Source organism: Mesocricetus auratus, unplaced genomic scaffold (assembly GCF_017639785.1).
Source record: "Mesocricetus auratus isolate SY011 unplaced genomic scaffold, BCM_Maur_2.0 Super-Scaffold_6730, whole genome shotgun sequence".
Taxonomy (NCBI): Eukaryota; Metazoa; Chordata; class Mammalia; order Rodentia; family Cricetidae; genus Mesocricetus; species Mesocricetus auratus.
In genome coordinates, this window is record NW_024429184.1 from 89,092,639 (window position 1) to 89,112,703 (window position 20,065).

Sequence of the window (20,065 nt, forward strand, 5' to 3'; positions counted from 1 at the left end):
TTACAAAGCCTGTTGAGGCTGCTGCTGGGTTAAAGCACCACCCAGGAAGTGCGCTAACTTTAAAAGATAAAGTGCACTAACACCAATGCATACTGTGCACCAGTGCCTACTAAAGACTTGACTCCCATGGGGTCCTGTCTCTGACTTAGTGTCAAAAACATCCTTCTCATGAAGATGAGTGGCACTTTGGTGCCACAGAAGCAGCTAAGCAAAACTTCCTGGGTGAACTAAAGACCATAACACTCATCCCATGGACCCCCTCCCCCTTGCTTGGATTGTGTATTTCTGTCTGAGACACCATTCCCAGTAAAGCAGGACCAAACTGAACTGAACCCCAGGGCAAGGCTTGTTTAAGACTCAGAGTCCAGTGAAATCAGATATGGATCAAAAGCATTAGTTTTGCTCAATAAAGCACTCAGGGCTTTGAATCTCCCTGGACTATTTCCAACAGGATGCTGCACTCCAGGGCTGGGATGTGGAAATTCCACAGCAGCCATATAATCAGTTGCTTCCAATTAATGTAATTGAAGCGGGACTCTTGATGGAGCCCTGCTGTCTATATCATTTGAACTTTAGGGGATGGGAGCATTGCTCAAAGGTAGCACGTTGGCCTGACATATGCAAGGCCCTGCACTCTATCTCCAGCTCTGGCCAAATAAATAAATGAATAAATAAAATAAGTTTAGATGGCTAAGAAAAGTGGTGCAGAGAATGGACAGGGCTTCTGCCCCGTAAAATTAGCTGAGTGTATTAATCATAAGGCAGAAGGCTGCATCTGACTGTGGGCTTTAGTAACCGGAACCATCTGCCTCTACGCTAAGAGTTCGCCCTCTAATCCAGCTTACAACTAGCAAAAGCACTCTCCCCTATCCTGTGCCCTTGGACCGAGGAAGCTGCGCAAATCCTTCGCTCCCAAATGTGTGGCCGTGGTTGAGAACATTTGGAGGCTTTACTTTGGTCTGGCTTTGTTTACTGTCAGGCTTTAACTGGGTTTCAGCTCTCTAAGGGCAGAGACCATGGCTTTCTTTGTGAAAAATATGATAAGTAACCAAGTAAAGAATTTAGGATTTGGAGGTGGGTCTGAAGAAAAGAAAGAAGAAGGAGGGACCTCGGACCCCGCAGCAGCTCAAGGGATGACTAGAGAGGAATACGAGGAATACCAGAAGCAGATGATTGAAGAGAAGTGAGTACCGTGACTTCGATCCCCTGTAGAGCAAAGGGGTCCATCCAGAGTGCAAGCCTCCAGTGCCGGGGCTGATGGCTCTTGGCTTCCAAGGACGCTTTTCCTCTGACCCTTTCCATCTAGCCGGATGAAAGTTGGTTCTGCTAAAGCAGAACCCCGTAGCATTGCTGCCTCTGCATGCTACTAATACAGATGGAAGTGAAGAACACTAAGCGAGCCTGTCCACCATGCTTAATGCAGCATAACACTTCCTGGTTTAGGCACATTTGTAATTGGCCTTGATTTGATTGGTCAAGGAAAAAAAAAACTGGCCAGGGTGTCATTTTAATCTTTCCGATTAAAGGCCTTGGGTCACACAGGTGAGGGCATTGAAAGGTATTACCAAATGGTATACTTTAAAGTTTGGGAAATTGAATTGCATGCAGTTCTTTTCTTCAAAAGAAAGGTAGAGGTTGTATAAATAAATATGCAGGCTGAAGTGTTCTGGGGAGGTATACTGCTTTTTGCAGCTTTAAATCTATCAAAATGTAAGATGAATAAATGGGTAGAATGATAGGTATGTCTTAAAACGTAAGATTCGAACTGGGGAAGCTATGTCATTGAAACGTGGCTTTCAACCTAAGGCTCTTTCAAGTTTCCTGGATGTTTGAAAGTTTTCCTAATAAAATATTGAGTGGAAAGGATCTGCATTAACCTCTTGGATAAATCACTTTTCCTAGTTCTCTAAAAATTAGAAGGTTGGACACAATGCTGTCTCAAGCCTATTCTAGAACATTCTGGAGGTAGAATTGACTCAAGACCACTTGAGTCCCAGGCACAGTGATCAGTCATTAATCTGATTTTTTTTTTGGTTCAGATGTAGCCTGTCTTCTAAATTGCCTTTTGTGTAATGGTTGGGCATACTTCACAGCTTCAAGTTAAAAAAAAAGCCAAATTTCACCTTAAAAATGAACACACCTGGTCCATCCCAACACAGCAGAGACAGTGCCTTTGAATAAACTCAGCATGAACCATGCACTTCTGTGGGCAACTAAGGAGGGAAGCCATTCTTGTGAACTTTTCCCATATTTCCCAAAGCTTTATGCATTTGTGTAGATCATCATGGCCCAGGGAATCCATTTCAAATTGGCCTGATCATGGGTCCAATTAGGGCTGTGGTTCTCCACCTTCTGAATGCTGCAACCCTTTAATACAGTCCCTCATGTTGTGGTGACCCCCCAACCGTAACATTATTCTCATTGCTACTTCATAACTGCAATGTTGTTACTGTTATGAATCATAATGTAAATATCTGATATATCACCCCCAAAAGAGTCTCGACCCACAGGTTGAGAACCTCCGGATTAGGCCCTCCATCCAGTGGGTGCCCAGACTGACATGACAGGAATTGAAACTGCTTCGTTTGTAGATAGTGTCTCTGACTAGGGAAGGTAACACTGTTTGAACACTGTCACTGGGGCCTGGCAGCAGTGACAATGATGGGAAAGAACTTGGCATCATGTCTCCTAACACCACAGGCACCTCCAAAGAATGTCTCAGCCCTGGAGTAGGATGCCTGGTGATTTTTGCTTCTGTAAGTGCTCAGGGAAGGGTTTATTAGAAAAACAGCCTCCTCACCTGAAAGGTAGAGGCAGCAGAATGGGAGCACATGTGGAATCTGCCTTCCCCGTGGGTGATGCTGAGGGTCAGGGTCCAGGACCACACAGCCCATCCACAGTCATCCTTCGAATGCTCTCTGCTTACTTCCCAAAGACATTCCCAGGCCGCATTGCCCGAGGACTGGAGCGCTGGACTACAGTGATGATAGGAAAAGAGGAGCAGATACTGGGGACTTAGAGGGGGAATTCTACATTTTTCCAGATGCCAGTGGTCAGTGGCAGTCAAGTATGACCCAGGGTCCTGCTCCCTGAGGACCAGCCAGAATATTTGAGACTCTCTATCTCCTATGACCCTGTCTCCTATTCTTTACCTGTTTTTTAGGATGGAGAGAGATGCTGCATTTACTCAGAAAAAGGCAGAGAGGGCATGCCTCCGAGTCCACCTCAGGGACAAATACAGGCTCCCAAAGGTAAGAAAGTGTCCCATTGTGCCTTAATAAAAAATGGAGAAGGTTTGAATATCAGCAAGGTAACGTTGATGGATAAGTACATGTTCTAATTTATGGATGTGCTATTATAAAAAGAGCATTGAACTAGGAGTTCCTGTAAATGGCTTAATTTCTATAAATTTCATGTTAGACTCAAAAAAACATGAGTACTGATAAATGAGATTCGTGTGTGTGTGTGTGTGAGAGAGAGAGAGAGAAAGAGAGAGAGACATATTTGCACATTTGCGTGTGTGAATGTGGGTGTGCACATGAGATGGCTCAAATGTCAACAGCATTGGAACTGTTCCTTATCTGAGACAGGGTCCTCCTTGTTGTTGCAGAACCTCTATACATCCATACATTTGTTAAGTTCTTTCTAGGTGTTGGGCATTGTATTTTAGCAGAAGATACACCCTCCCTACCCCAAGTCAGGGTCTTACTTCGTTAGCTTCCTGCCTCTGTTGCAAGGGACAATTGGCCTCTCACTTTGGAAGGCGATAGAAGTGGTGACCCTTAGGTGACATCATCTTCTCCATATCAGACCTTTTGAGAGGTCACTATGGTCCTGTGTATCCCTGCCTACTGGAAAGAGGATGTATTGGCATGCTATGTCTCAGATACATCATTCTAGGACTCGTCTCCAAGAGGCAGAGGGCCAAGTCCTTGGCTATTCCCACTTGTGTCTTGTGTTCCTCCTGCCTTGGTACTTCCCGAGGCACTACCCAGTTCTGTGAACTGCCCTGCCTTCACCCATGCAGTGGGTGTTCAAGATTTTATTCTGAAAGTGCATTGTCTATTACAGAACAACCAACGTGAAAGTCCTCCTAAGTGCAAACAAAAATGAGCCACGTCCATGTCTGCATGAGGTAAAATTGCCTTCAGTGGATCCCGTGAAGGTCCCTGGAGAGACCTTCTAGGCCTCTTGTTCCCAACGAGAAGATACCAGTGAGATGCAAATTTGTTTTCCCAGGCGTCCAGTGAGTCAGGAAGAAGGCTCCTGGCCACTCAGCTGTTACTTTTCTCCACATTGCTTGCATTTTAGAAAGGAAGGAACTGCTAAACCCCTCCCCTTCCACTCTCATCATTGGGTGGATTTCCTGAGATGCTCTGGCCTGGCATGGGCTGCGTGTAACCTGTCCTATGGAGGCAGCCTATGTCTCACATACAGTGCTGAGAAGAAACACCCAGCAATTGTCCTTGGGCCACTGGATGAAATCAGTACACACATTGCTTTGAATGGAATGAATGGAGCACAACTCAACGCCACACTGCTTTGAATGGAATGAATAGAGCACAACTCAACGCCACACACACACACACACACACACACACATGCACACACAGAAATGAAATGTGCACATACACACAAACACACACATGTTCACTGGCACACATACACCAAACACATACACACAAACACACATGTGCACACACACATACACATGTGCACACCACACATACTTGCACAAGCACACACACACTCACACACTCATCCAGGCATGGATCTTCCACAAAGGTTAGGCTTTTAGAAGCTTCACAACTGTTCTGTCGTCACTCAGTGGGGCTGTAAGGGAGGTCAGGTCTCCAGCATGGCTCTGCCAGGGTGACACAGTCCAGCTTCTGATAGCCTCGCTTCCCTTATGTAGAAAAGGATGACAATGACACTCAACCTGATCTGATAAAGCTTTGTCTGAGATAATGAAGAAGAGCCAGCAAAGCACGTGGCAGGAGGCAGGACCTCACTGGTTAGAGGTGGGGTGATCAGTGGCCACAAAATTGTCTAATTTCCTCATAGAAACCATCAGGGGTCTAGGGGACTCAAGGTGAGAACAGCCATGTATGTCATCAATGCAACAACTCGGGCTCCTGAACCAAAGGACCTCACCTTTGCTCATCCCTTCTCTAGTGGGGAGTTTATTATTCTTGCTCATTTCCAGACTCAGGGATGGGGGACACCTGGGGCTTAGCAGCATTGTCTGGACTCTCAATGTTCTTCAAAAAATCAGTCACCCCAGTTCTACGTGCCAAGATATCCTTTGGAACCAGAGCTTCCCACTAGAAACTATAGAAAGAAATGAGTTATTTCCATGAAAAGGGCAACTTCTGTGCATGCTCTTCGGGAAATGGTGGTCACCACATCCTAGGCAACCACTTGCCAAAGCCAGCTGGCAGTGGAGGATGAGGGGCTGGGAAATCAATAACAGTAGAGTCCTGCAGTTTCCCCTGCATGGCTTACCCATGCTCACACATGCCCTCAACAATGGAGTCCTGCAGTTTCCCTGCATGGCTTACCCATGCTCACACATGCCCTCAACAATTGAGTCCTGCAGTTTCCCCTGCATGGCTTACCCATGCTCACACATGCCCTCAACAATGGAGTCCTGCAGTTTCCCTGCATGGCTTACCCATGCTCACACATGCCCTTCCTGCCAAAGCTGCCTCCAATGCACAATGCTTGGAGACATCACCTTCACCTGATTGTTTCAGTTTCCCATCTGCACACATGTGTGTATGCATATGGCTTTGTGTGTGTGTGCACATGTGCCCTGGATCTGTATGGAGGTCAGAAGACAGTCTCCCTTGTTGCCTGTCATTCCCATTTGTTTGAAACAGTGTCTCGTTTATCTCTGCATATGCCAGGCTAGCTGGTTTGTGAACTTGTGGAAACTGTCCTGTCTCCACCTCCCAGCCCACCACAGGACTACTGGTTCCAAGGCAGGCACAACTGTGTCCAACTTCTCGTGGGCTCTGGGCATCTGAACTCGCATCCTCACAGTTGTGCAGCAATTGCTTTAACCATTGAGCAATTTCTCCAGGCCAGCTCCTGATGGTTTGCAAGAGTCCTGCAGAGGAGGCCTGGGAGGTCATCTAACTGCACGCTGTCACCTCCCTGTGCACCCAAGAGAAGACTCTCCCAGCTCAGGAGAGTTAAGGGAACCCATGTCTGAGTGTGCCAAGTGAGTTACAAAACAGGTTGCACCCCAGCCTTCCTGACCACAAGCAAGAACAAAACACAGAAGGATTTGAACTCAGGCCCCTGCACCTGTGGTATTGCTGTCTGTTCTTTTAGTTCCCAAACAATTGAGGGCAATTTTTGAACTCTATCTTTCTTAAAACTACACTAAAGTCTTTGGGCAACCTGCACTGCTCTATTACCTGACCCTTTTAGGGATAAGCCACTGAGTCCCACTCCCATGAACAGCAAGGTTCCCCTGTTTTCTTAATCCCTAATGGTTTGCAGAGGTCTGCCTGGCTGCCTCAGCTCCAAATACACAGATGAGAATTTCACCCAAGCACACCTACGGTTCATTGGCAAGTTGCCTTTCAGCTCCCTGTGGTGTTTTTAGCTTATGGCTGCTTTTTGTAAAATTGATTCTCTATGGTGTTTTACAAATTTCCCAATGGTGTGAGAAACACTGAGAACATTGCTTATGATACAATCACCTGGTTTTTTGTAAAGAATTGGAATTCAGCATGGCTTTCTGTGAAAACAGTATTTAAAACTGTGCATTAAAAAAAAGAAAGAAAAAGAAGCCAGGCAGTGGTGGCACGCTTCCTTATTCCCAGCACTTGGGAGGCAGAGGCAGGCGGATCTCAGTGAGTTCAAGGTCAGCCTGGTCTACAAGGTGAGTTCCAAGACGACCAGGGTTGCTACACAGAGAAAACTTGTCTGGAAGGGGGAAAAAATCAGGTCATATTCCACCTAGTCTGTGTAGAACCAGATGCAGCTGATTTCCCCAACCTCAATGCATGGCACCTGTAGATACCATTTAGCTACACCCTTGGGAGCCTCCTCTGCCTCTTAGAGTTACCTGTTCCCTTTCCCACTCACTGATGAGGTTCAGAGAGCAATAGTCACAGGAGCCCAAGAGGGTCAAATGCAGCTCTGGAGACAGGCTGAGATCAGCATTGGGACAATGGCTCCCTGTCTCCAAGAACGGCAGCTCTGGATGGTGCCTCCTACAGGCATGACCATGGAACTCACCCCTGAGGCTGCCTACATGGATGATCCCCAATGCCAGGTGCCCCCTAGTGGTAGCCATCTGAAAAGCTCTCCCTGACCTGTGGGGGGGTAGCCGGGTTAGCACTCTGCAAAACAAGTATCTGGATGACAGTTTCCCTTTCTACTCTTTTTGCTGTTGAGGATGAGAGTGTGTGTTTTAAATCTTCCTGTGCCACACTGGGAGAGAGTCCTAGGAACAGTGTTCTCCGCTTTAACTGTTAGATGATTCTGCAATGACATTAATTGGCTGTGAACTGACAGAATTAGAGTATTAAACTGCAAGAGAAGATGGGGGAGGATGAAGTAGGGGTGCTAAAAAGCTCACCCTTTTGTTTAAATATTGTCTCCAGCCAACTTGTCCCAATGACCACCCTGCTGGGTTTGACACACTATAGACAAATCTTCATTTTGCCTTGGACTGTGCTACGGAGCCCTTCCCAATGGAACCTTTGGAGTCTTCTCTGAATATCACAGTCAGAATCTGAGCTAGAGACATGTACATGCGAGAGGCCCTGAACGACCTGCCACTTGCTCTCTAGTCACTGGCTCTCTGATAGTGGTCCCGAGGCCACTAGGAACCTAGTCACTACCTGCTTTCCATGCAAGGTCATCTGAGGAACATGCCATCGTAGACACCCCCCAACAATCACTAAGTCCTCTCCCTAGAACAGATCTGGCTTCCAGGATGGCCACCAGGCTTCAGCTCCTTGGCATCTGTGCCCGAGTGCTTTTAACTTTTTATTAGATTTATTTTTGACTTCCAGGGAAGCACACATCATACGTATGCACTCAATACATAATCCTGAAGAGTGTATAAATGGAGAGGTTTACCAAAGATCATGAAGCTTACTGGGACGATTATTCTTCACTTACTACTTTTCCATGCCCCAACTCCTCATGCCCCCTTTAAACTGTCTCCTCCACAGTGCAAGATATTAGAACTGAATGGGTGGGCTAACAAAGAAAATGGCTCTGGGCAGAGAATGACTGGACTCCACCAGTGAGGTCCTAGCAGCCACCCCTTCCAACACAACATTTGTAGCATATGCAGCCCTGTGTTATCACCTACAGGAGGAGAACAGTCAGAGCAGAGTGTTAACAGTCCACAGGGAACTGGACCAATTCAACATGTCCATGACTCTTCATTCACAGCACCCTAGGGTCACCAACACCATGGTTACATAACTGCAGGAGGCAGTGTAGACATGTTCCCTTAAACAAAGCCAAGAAAGGAACAGATTTGAGAAAAAATGCCTTCCCAGGAGCTGTCAGGTCTAATGAGGAATTAGAACTGTATTTTCTAAAGAGCCTACTTGGCTGGTGTTTCTTAGGAGAGAGGGCTTCACTCTGTTACTGGCTGGAAAAGCAATAGTGATCTTAAAAACGGAGCGACATAGGCTTTGGATGGCCATTGTTGATTGCAGCAGTTAGATAAGGCTTCAGATAAATGCAGTAGCCATGTTGCAACACTCTAAGGGATGTGCATGTATGTATGTATGTATGTATGTATGTATGTATATACACCAGTTGTCATATGCTCATCATCACACACCGAGCCTGTGTTGGGTTCCTCTGGTTTTCGGTTGGAGACCAGTGGAGCGTTTAAGATGCCCAGTGTCATCCATGCTCCTGTTAGGTGAGATCACCTCTACCCTTTAGTTATCTCTTGCTTGGCACCTTCAGTGTCTCCTTGTCTACGGGCTCCATTGAGGAAATTGCCCCCATCCCAACTAAAACAACCAAGCAGCACTTTTTACCTGAGCACACCTTCACTGGCCTGGCTCCTGCCTGCAGGCTCCATCTTCCTTTGGCTCAGAGGTTCTCAACCTTCCTAATGCTGTGACCCTTTAATACAGTTCCTCATGCTGTGGTGACCCCAACCATAAAGTCATTTCATTGCTACGTCACAGCTCTAATTTTGCTATTGGTATGAATCACAATGTAAAAATCTGATAAGCCAACCCCGTGGGGCTGTGACCCGCAGCTTGAAAACCACTGCTTTAGAACGTCAACGGTCTATCCACACACTTCCTTCTCGTCTGAGCCCCTTGTTTTCTTAGACCCAGTGGTGACTTCCGCCACGCAGTTCCCTCTCCTCCATTTACCCTTCTGCTCTGATTTACCAACTCTATGTTTTTCTTTATAGGTTACATTCCCCTCTCCACCCCCATTTTCTAGAACACTCCAGAGCACTCCCTTGGCCATCTCCCTTGAGATGGCTTCTTCTTCTCACTCATGCCTATACATTCCTACCGGATGGCTGCATCTGACTATTGTTTTCTGCTGCCCCCTCCATGTTGTAGCTTAATCTCTTCCCTAAATGCCACTGCCTGGTCACCTCACTGGCATACCGAAGTCACACTTGACTCTTCTGTGTGTTCCAGCCTCAATGGCCCAGTCACCTTAGTTGACCTTGCAGAGTCTCCCAGCTCATCCCTGTTCACATTGCCCTACTTTCCACCTGTTAGGACAGCAGCTCTGAGCCTTGTCACTCTGGGAAAAGGTTTCCAAAATGCAGATCTTACCCCGTTCCCTCTCTGTTTGGGTTTCCCCAAAGGCCAACTACAGCTTTTAAAGAAATCCCAAGGTGTGACCTGCATGGCATGCGGTGGCTTTGTGGCTTCTGTCTCTTTGCATTGCAGGCTGCTCCATGTTCCATGCTTCCAGGCATGCTCCATTCACCCCACTCTGTCCCTGCACCCTGATTCCTGCACTTGCTTTTCCTTAGGGGAGATCGTTGGTTTAGTGCTCTTCTTCCAAAACTTTCCGTGGCTTCCTCCCTCACTGAAGGATGGACTGGGCCAGCCTCCGCCAGGCCCACCTGCCTTGGTGCACAGCCTTTATATCAGAGGTTCTCAACCTGTGGGTCGTGACCTCCTTCGAGGCAAATGACCCTTTTACAAGGGTCACCTAAGACCATCAGAAAACACAGATATTTACATTATAATTCATAACAGTAACAAAATTACAGTCATGAAGTAGCAACAAAATAATTTTATGATTAGAGGTCACCACAGCATGAGGAACTATATTAAAGAATCACAGCATTGGGAAGATTGAGATCCTTTATCATCTTAGGATCCTAAATATTCACAGATACCATGTGATTCTCAACAGGACTGGCTTCATCTTTGACCCGGTGCCTAGCATGGGCCATGGCACATTCATATTCATACAGGCATACACAAGAACACATATGCATACACATGAACACATATGCATTGGGGGGGAGGGAGAGAGACTGTACTACTGCTGATTGAATGGTTGTTACTGAGATAACAGAGAATAAGAATAATACCCCATACCCAAAGAACAACAGATCAGAAACATCAGAAAGAACCTGCCATAAGAAGTATATTCAAATACATTTTCATGCAAAGCACAGGGCTCGACTGGACATTACAGTGTTACATACAAGAGACGACTTTATATTATAACTAAAATGTCATTTTTTTCTAATTCAGTAAGTTCCATGTTTTAAATAAAGCTGCAGGTCCTTCTAAAAGTAAATGAGCCCTGTCCCCAACCGACTCAGAATATGTAAGTCAGGCCAAATTAATAAGAGAAAAGAGTCCCACAGTGTGCCCCAATCCTATTAACAGAATTGTCAATCTGGGTCAGTCACTGGAGAGCATGCTGTCCCCCTGCTGAGCTGTGCGACTTAGTTACACCTGGTGTTTGTCTGCCACATGAAGGGCATTGCCCATTACACAAGTCTCTCAACCCAGCAGTCCTTAAATGTGTCTTGTCATATTGAAAACTCCACTAGAATTTAAAATTTGCTTCATTAAAATATATGTGTATAATAATAAAGATGTCTCAAGGCTTCTTCAGAAGTCTTTTTAGCATTAAATGTCCGTGGGGTTTCTGCAGGATCTGAGGCATTGAGCCTGCCTGCCTCCAGCAGCTGCTTCTGCTGATAGGCAGCAGGGAGGCCCTGTGAAGTCCCCTCCCGTTGCCTCCCTCCTCCCCCCCTCCTCGACCTGCCCTGGTTCCCTTTGCCCCTCCCCCCAAACCCCCTAAACAGCAGTGGACTGAATGCCCAGAGGGAGATAACATATTTCCTCAGTCACACCAGCATTCTCACTGAAGCCATCAGTGTCAGACAGAACACCAACTCAGAGAGGCAAAGCAGCTTCTCAAGGTTACACAGCCTGTATATGGGTGATAGGGACCTAAACCAACTTGACTATATGGACCATCTTGTCCTGCTGGGCCACTCTGGTAGCCTGCTGAATTAACAACCACAAAAAGACATTTCTAACAAGGAAAATGATGACCTGTGCAGCTGACCTGGTACTTGTTGTGTAGTTTAGTTTGGTCATGAACTGTTGACAATCTCTGTCTCAGCTCTCCACGTGCTGGAGTTATAGGCATAAGCCACCACACCCACAGGAAATGATGCTTTTGCAAGCATCTGCCTTATGGGTCCTGTGGCAAGAAGTACCTACTGAAGGCCATCATGTCGCACATCAGGGAACATCTACCCATCAACTATTTGGTATATCACACACCCAAAATAAACCAACAAGCCTCAAGTGGAACCAGATCAGATCTCCCTGGCATCAAACAGGTATTGGCTTAACCGCACTCAGCTTCATGAAGGCAGAACATCCTACGATGACAGACACCTCAAATGTGGTCAGAGATGAAGGGGGCAAAAGTTAGAGAGGAGGAAGTCTGAGATCCAGGGTTATGTTCATTCTTGGGTAAACGGTCGGGGGTCAGTCATAGGGAAGGACACTATCAGAATATGGATCTGTTTAAATAACAGGGTATCCAGGCTGGTAACAAACCTGTAAGTCTGGTGAAGAGACTAAGATGGCCAGCTTGCAAAGAAATAGTTTGTACTTGGCTGCATTAAAAATGCCCCAAGGTGATATCTAGAAATGACAGGCAGCCAGTTGGCACCTGTCTGTAATCCCAACACTTACTTGGGAGGCTGGGCTAGCAGATTGCCAAACGTTCAAGGCCAGCCAGACTCCATAGTGACAACCACACCAGCCATCTTGCAGAGCCAAACCCTGCCTCAGTAACAACAATAATAAATTGGGCATGGTGGAACACCCCTTTAATTCTAGCGTTTGAATAGTGGAGGCAGTAGAATCAGTCGTTCGAATCCACCCTACGCTACATAGTGAGTTCAAGGCAAGCCTGGGATAAATGAGACCTGTAAAAAAAAAAAGTAAAGAAAGAAAATGGAAACAAATGGGGAATGTTATTTCTAGGAATGGAATCAACGAAACAGCCTCTGAGAATGAAGTCTGGCCCCTGAGTCCTCTGATTGTACTGCTTCCTTTGACTCTGGGTCCTGTCCCCTCCCAGAGCTGCTTCCAGCCCCCGCAGTCATTCTGGGTCTTGTCTGTACCTGTACTTGAGTAAAGAGGGCTGTACTGAGGATGGCTACCTTTCCTGAAGTGTGAACAGAGTCAGAATATTTATGGTCTTCCAACCTAAGCTTTGTCACTGAGCAGTAGGAGGTCTGGATAAAACAGTCACCGTCTGAGGAGTAAACAAGGACCCCGCAGCAGGCAGTTCCCTAGGGGAGGTGGAAACTAGGCTTCAGTGTCTGCTCCATCCATCCTGCTCACTCTCCTTACCTGCATGTCCTTGGCTCCTGCCTGAGCTCTCTCACCCTTTGCTTTGGTCTGTCTCAGGCCTTCTCTTCCCCAAGGGCCCTTTTAGCAGGAGCTTAAACACAGCTTCTCACCTTCCTCTGAGATATTCCTAATCATAGCTACCCTTATCCAGGGCTGGAAGTTTGGGGCAGGGGGCTTTCATGACATGTCTTATTCAGTAAACTTGGAGTGGTCCTCCCACTCAACTTCGGACTTGGAAAATAAGGTGCCCAAGGTCACAGAATGATTGACAGATTTGGGACTTGACCCCAGGTCTTCTGGCTGTCTGGCTGTCAGCCTTCCATGTATTGTACTGTAAGTCACCTTGCAGGAGGAAGTCACAGATATTACAAATGTCACCCACTAACCTAGCCCTAGCTCTAGGACCAGCTCAGTGGTTATCCAACAATCCCATCCAACTCAGAGGCAAACAATACGAACTTCAATTTATATAGAAGGAAATGAAGTTCTGAAAGGCTGGGTATGATGGCGATGCTCGCACACCCTGTGTGTATATTGCAGTCTCTTCAGGTAGCAGAACTCTCCAGTCAATGACCGTGACCCCCTAGTGGGATTGTGAGGATGAGTGGGTAGCTGTGAGAACAGAACTGGTCATGGTGATGGGTGCTGTGCACTCTCCAAGGAAAATAACAGGTATGCTCTGTGTCCCCATGTCAGAATCTGCTGGACTCTGAGAAGGCGAGCAAGCTGCAGCCCACCTTCAAGAAGTATAAAACAGGGCCCCACCCAGGCTTGAGTAGCTCTAGAAACACTGGGGGCTAGATCAGACTTACAGTCTGCCTTGAGTGTCTGGATCAGCCGCTCTGGGGAGGACCCAAGGATTCACTTTTAGGAAGCTCTCAATGATGCTATTGCTGCCAGAGAAACCCACTGTGAGAGCAACTTTGGCGGAAGTGGGGTGATGGAGATCCCTCTTCCGAGTTGGCAGCCATGGTGGATCCCAGCATTCCCTGGACAAGGAGATGAGGAAGGGAAGCCATTAAGACACTTTCTTAGGTGCTTGTGCTTTGTGCTAGGTTCTCCAGGCAGATGGAGCTGAGAGATCCCCGTCCCCTGTAAGGAGAGTAGGTTCGTTGTTTCACAGCACTGGCTGGCTGGTGCACATAGGTTTCCTCTGCCTTCTAGTACCTGAACCTCTAGGCCCACAGTGGTCGCTCTGTCAAGAGGCCTTCTGTCCAGAGTCCAACCTGCTGACATGCGCAGAGATTTTACTTCTAATCGTAGGGGAGGGGCCAGGACCCCCAGGATTATCTTTTAAGTCATTTACATTTGATTGAGGGGTTCAGAAGTTTCTGTTTTGCAGGAACTCAGAGAGAATTGAATGAAGTCTTTTTCCTACTACTCCAGCAGGAATGCCCAGAGGGTAATCTACAAGGAAATCAGACCATTAAGATGGGTAAATAAAAGCAAATGGAAATGCAGGATTGACTGGGGACCCCTAGGGATTTACTAATTGCTCTCACAATGCTTTGAGTAGGAACTAATTAATCTGTTAAGCACTGGGAGGGACTAAGTCACCTGCCAAGTGCAGGGCTGGCCTACATCATCTCCAGAGGCTGAGCCGGAAGTCTATAGAAAGGTCTTCCCCAAAGGCATCACACACTTGCCTCCCAAGCTCATTCGAGAGCCAGACTTGCTGACACTCTACTTGTATCCAGATAATTGGGACCCTAGGGAAAGGTTGCTGGTCTTCACATCCCCAAGGCTTGCCTAGAGAAGATCGCCAGAGTTGGGGGAAGACTGAGTCCCTCCTCGCCCATTTAGAGATGGAGAATAAATAGTGCATGCATTATCCTCATGCATCTCCCAGATCCTGTGACAACTGGTTTTGGATCATCTCTGCTAGGCACCCAGGTGAGGGGCATTTCCATCTCCTTAGGTATTGACTTTACCAAGGAACTCCGGCAGATACTAATCTGTCTCAAGTCAAATCAGTGTGACCTGATTAAAAGTAACATGACCACAAGTGATTTTATTCCGTACAGGAGGGAAGTAAAGGGTATCAGAAAGGATGATGATGTAAAAAGCCTATGCTAGCACCCACCCTGTAGGTATTGTTCATCCGGATATTTGCTTAGTGGCTGTCATTTGTAAATTCTGTAGCCTCCAACTGTCCTCCTGCAAGGTGGCCCACAGTACACTGCACAGAAGGCTGAAGACCTGGCAGATACGTTACAGCCGGATAGGAAATGGTTTAAGAGCTGTCATCTGGGACAACAGATGCTAGGAACCATTCCTGGGGGACCTTTTATTTAATTATTTATTTATTTATTTATTTATTTATTTATTTATTAGCCTTTTCTCATTACCAACCACTCTGCAGCCTAAAGGGCAGGAACCTAGGGACAGTACACTAGAAAATCCTGCTGCAGCCAGGTTACTTGGCAATAGAACCAGTCATACAGCATACCACCAAGGAACCGCACCTGTAACACGTATCAGCTACATGCCACACTATTCTCCAGGCACTGGTGGGCCCAGGTCATGATTCTGTGTCCCTGAGGGGGCCCCAGTACAACAGAAGGGAAGGAAAGAGTTGCCACTAAAATGTAAAGATTGAAATAATGGAGTCATGGGTGGTCACTGCCAACTCAAATGCCCCCCCTAGAGTGGGGGTCAGTCACACTCGCAAGCCATGACACGAGGCTTTCAGGCTATGCAGAGTCTATAGTGCTGCTCTGAGAAAGAGCTGGGATGGACCTGCAGTTTCTGTGTACATCAAAAGAGGGTGTCTGGGGCTAGACATGTGGATCCACGGTTAAGAGCATCAGCTGCTCTTCAGAACACCTGTGTTTAGTTCCCAGCACCCACATGGCACAGTGACTTACAACAGTCTGTAGCTTCAACTCCAGAGGATCCAATGTCCTATTCTGGCTTCCATGGGCACCAAGTGAACATGCGCCACACAAGGACTCAAAATCATCTGTGACGGCAGCCCAGGCACGGCATGCACAAGATCCAAATCTAATTAGACAAAAACCCACACGAGAGAGAGAGAGAGAGAGAGAGAGAGAGAGAGAGAGAGAGAGAGAGAGAGAGAGAGAGAGAGAGAGAGAGAGAGAGAGAGAGAGCGAGCTTCTGGACTTCCATTTATGGGTACCATTGGTTTCTGATTCAGTATGTCCGGGGTAAGATCACAGAATTTCTAATTCTAACAGTCTCCTAGGTTATGCCAGTGCTGCTTGCTCTGGGAGCACAGTGGAAAACCGTAGGAATAGAAGGCACTAGTCAATCCAAGATGCTTAAAGTGAAGGATTTCCTACCATGGAGGGGCAGCCTCTGCTGCTGCCTCCATGTTCAGGGCCACAGCACAATAGCCAAGCGTGTTGCTCCCATCACTCATTCCTGACAGTCCTTTGTTTGTTCAACTACTTATCCAGTTGGTCAATTTCAGAGTTATTTCTCTGTATTTTTTTTTCTGATTTTTTTTTCACAGAGTGAAATGGATGAGATGCAAATCCAATTGGCTGGGGATGACGTGGATTTGCCGGAAGATCTCCGAAAGATGGTAGATGAAGACCAAGATGAGGAAGAAGAGAAGGATTCTATCCTTGGGCAGCTGCAGAACCTCCAGAACATGGACTTGGATGCCATTAAAGAAAAGGCACAAGCCACCCTCACAGAAATCAAGCAGTCAGCAGAACAGAAATGTTCTGTGATGTGAGGGGTGGTGGGGTAATGGAAGGAGAGAGGGAGGTCACCTGCAGGAAGACAGGTCTCCTGGGGGTGGGGGGTGACCATGATGCATCAGAGCATAGCAAATACATTTAGGGAAGCCATGATGATAAAGCTGTCTACAAACACGTAGACCACAATTCAGGCAATCTTGATGTACCTAACAGAGCACCAACTAGCTCTTGCAGCAGGTAACATACTTCCTTTTTCATTATAGCCATGAGTAGCTAGGAAGTACCAGCTCTAAATTATGGTGCAGAGCCATCTGGTTAAAGGTCTTTCGGACAGCCAGAAGGAACCAAAAACAAGAGCAAGTAGAATTTCCTCTCCACTGTCTTTCCTAGTGAGCAGGGTCTCACAATGTCCAACCGGTTATAAGAGTGATGCCAGTTACCTACAGAGAAAGGCACCTATTACTAGGACTACAGGCAACAGAGAAATCAAACAACAAACCACCTCTTATTCCCAGCATCCTTGATATCTATGATGTTTTTTTCTTAAATTTGGCTTAGACATTGTGCAAGTCACTTCTCTTCTGTGATCAGATACCTGACAGAAACACGGTAAAGAGAAGAAAGACCTACTTGAGCCCACTGTTCAGAAGGTCCACTCCATGGTTGCTTGGCTCCAGGGGATTGAGCAGGAAGGAGACAGGATGGAGTGGAGAGCCAAGAACTAGAAACACCCAGTGATCCACTTCCTTCAGCTAGGTCCTACCACCCAAGATTTCCAGAACCTCAAAAAACAAATCGCTAACCGGACATTTCATCTTGACAACCCCAAATTTCCCAATAACCATTTGCCATTGTCCCTCCCAATGAAGACTACCAGCTTGAGGACAAGCTCCCAGCACATGATCCTTTTAGGGAACATTGCCGGTCTGAGCTATAGCAGACATGATTTCAGCCAAGTGGCAGTGGTGGTTAGGAATGTGGTCAAAAATAAGAAGCAGAGGCAGAAAGTAGACTTCACCAGCCCTCTGCACTGGGGGTCATCAGCAGGTGCAGAATGACCTTGAAGGAGGTGAGGTTCAAGAGTGAGGGATGCTAAGAGAGCCGTTTCTACCTGTGAGTGGAGCATGCTTCCTCTGAACTCTGATAGCTGTGGGGGCACAGGGTAGACAAACAGAACTAACAATTCAGTAAAGCTGACATTCTTTATCCACTTAGCTTCCCTCTCCCTGTTTCTTTTCCCATTGCTCTAAGTTCTACTCCGCAGCTCGCCTTCCAGGACATTACAACGACATTCTGAACTATTTCTCCGGGTTGACACCGGTGTCTTTTTCCCAACACCAGCTCATTCAAAGACAGCGAATCGACGCTTTGCCTCCAAAACACTTAGAGCTGTTTAGCCAACACCAATCAAAACAAAACAAAAGGGGCTTTTTAGTGAATCTGTTTGTCCTAGGACACAAATAAGGGTAGAGGACCATTTTATCAAGAAGAAATTCTCTATTAGAGGGTAATAAGATAAAGATACGGGTCATACCTGGATTCATGGGTTCAGTGTATAAAATGCAGCTTCATGCTATAAAGGCATGTGAATAAAACCAAGTAGTGAAGTTCAGAACTGATGGCCCTTACCAATGTTTGGCTCTGCCCAGAAAGTCCTGGTGATTATTGGTGCTGTGTGTGAGGCTGATTCACCTTGTAGCAGCCACAGCCCCTCACACCACGGACACACTCTAAAACCACACCCTTCTATCAGAACTAGTATGAGTTGTTTTCATTTTACATAAGGAACCTTAAAATATACTTTTAAATGACATGTTAAGTGGATGCCTGTCACTGTCCTATAGTCAATGGGGTGGTGGGCTGGGCTGGGTGAGGGGTGCTGTGTCTGCCTGAGATTTGGGCTTTTTTTCTTTTGTGACATAAAACGCATGTCTAATTATTCAACAGAGCACCTGCAGGATGGTACAAAGATTCACTTTCCTATACAATATGAAACCAACATGCCTAAGGACATCACTAAATTGTCACTTCATCTTGACAGACCAAGTTACCACAATACCATTTGGTCACTGCCCCAGTGGAGCAGTATGCCCTGCAGAGGACTGGCCACGATTCCACTTGAGTCACAATATGCCACACCATAGCACCACTACACACCAAACCACAGCACCACTACAAAACAGCAGCATTCATAACACCACAGCACATTAGCACAGCATAGCACCGCATTACACCACAACACTGCCCACCGGACTCTGCCATACCATACCACAGCATAGCGTCACAGGACCCCATAATGTAATCGTCAAAGCACACCACCCCACACAGAGTATGCATGCTGAGTTACAGCATGACACATGCCAAGCACTAACTTTGACCACACCCCAGAACATCATGCCAGATCATATTACCTCAGTTAACACCAAACCTCAAGTTCATGGAATGAGGTGGGGAGGATGTGTATATTAAGTTCAAGGCTTCTTTTTTTTGTTTTTCGAGACAGGCTTTCTCTGTGTGGCTTTGGAGGCTGTCCTGGAACTAGCTCTGTAGACCAGGTTGGCTTGAACTCAGAGAGATCCTCCTGTCTCTGCCTCCCAAGTGCTGGGATTAAAGGCATGTGTCACAACTGCCTGGCAAGTTCAAGGCTTCTTAAACTTCGTCTTGTGACCCCCTTTTACCTGAGAAATTTTCACACACACTGGAGTTTCTAGGTATATAAATGGATATTCACTGACAGTAAATCATAAAAATATTGAAACAATTTTACATATAATTTTAGCATTTATTAAAATAAAACATATCTTCTAAAAATATAGATGTACTTATTTATTTCTACATAAGTATTAGTTTTTTCCTGAATATATGCTATTGTAGGACATTATCTTCAACAATTTTTGGAGTTGATCAATATTTTGAATGTGGTGACAAATGTCTATAATCCCAGAACATGGGGTTAGAGTCAGGTGACCATGAATTAAAGGCCAGCCTTGGCTACAGAGTGAGTTTGAGGTCAACCTGGGCTACACGAAACCCTGTCTCAAGAAAACAAAAACCACATTTTAAAAAAATGTAGAACTATTCAGTGCTGAGGATGCCACTTTGTGTAAACATGCAGTGCAAAATGGCAGGTGTATGTTAACGCCATCTCACAAACTGCTGGACAGTCTCTCCTATTCCCAAGCCAAGATTCCTTTAGCAACTTGTTATGAAACTCAAACCAGAAACTCAAATGCAGGGTTTCTTTGCACACTTGTGTTGTGAGTGCATGTGTATATGTATATACTCACTGGCATTCCAGATGCACATGGAGGCCAGTGCTGACACCGGGTGCCTTCCCTCAGCCGCTCTCCACCTTATATATTGAGACAGTGTTTCCTTTGAATCCAGAGCCCACCGGCTTGGCTAAGCTAGCTAGTAACTCTGGTCCAGGGATCCCTTGTCACTGCCTCATGATTACAGTCAGTCTGCCTCACCCACCTGGCCTGGATGATGGACGGCACCTGTAGGAGCCCAGATACATAGGCT

The 20,065-nt window shown here is 46.4% G+C and overlaps 1 protein-coding gene across 1 annotated transcript; it reads left to right on the forward strand.

Annotated features, from left to right (window-relative positions):
- The first annotated feature begins 632 nt into the window (after positions 1-632).
- Cplx4 (complexin 4) lies at positions 633-19,010 on the forward strand. The gene is made up of 3 exons (XM_005074651.4): positions 633-1,183; positions 3,164-3,251; positions 16,348-19,010. Exons 1-3 carry the CDS (start codon positions 1,017-1,019, stop codon positions 16,573-16,575), a joined length of 483 nt encoding a protein of 160 aa, XP_005074708.2. The 5' UTR covers positions 633-1,016; the 3' UTR covers positions 16,576-19,010.
- Positions 19,011-20,065: the final 1,055 nt, after the last annotated feature.

What these genes read in the sequence shown, in the direction of transcription:
- Cplx4 (XM_005074651.4), top strand. Translation starts at nt 1,017, where the DNA reads ATGGCTTTCTTTGTGAAAAATATGATAAGTAACCAAGTAAAGAATTTA. An exon ending in AAGCAGATGATTGAAGAGAA is followed by an intron (nt 1,184 to 3,163) that starts GTGAGTACCGTG and finishes CCTGTTTTTTAG; the next exon opens with GATGGAGAGAGATGCTGCAT. An exon ending in ACAAATACAGGCTCCCAAAG is followed by an intron (nt 3,252 to 16,347) that starts GTAAGAAAGTGT and finishes TTTTTTTCACAG; the next exon opens with AGTGAAATGGATGAGATGCA.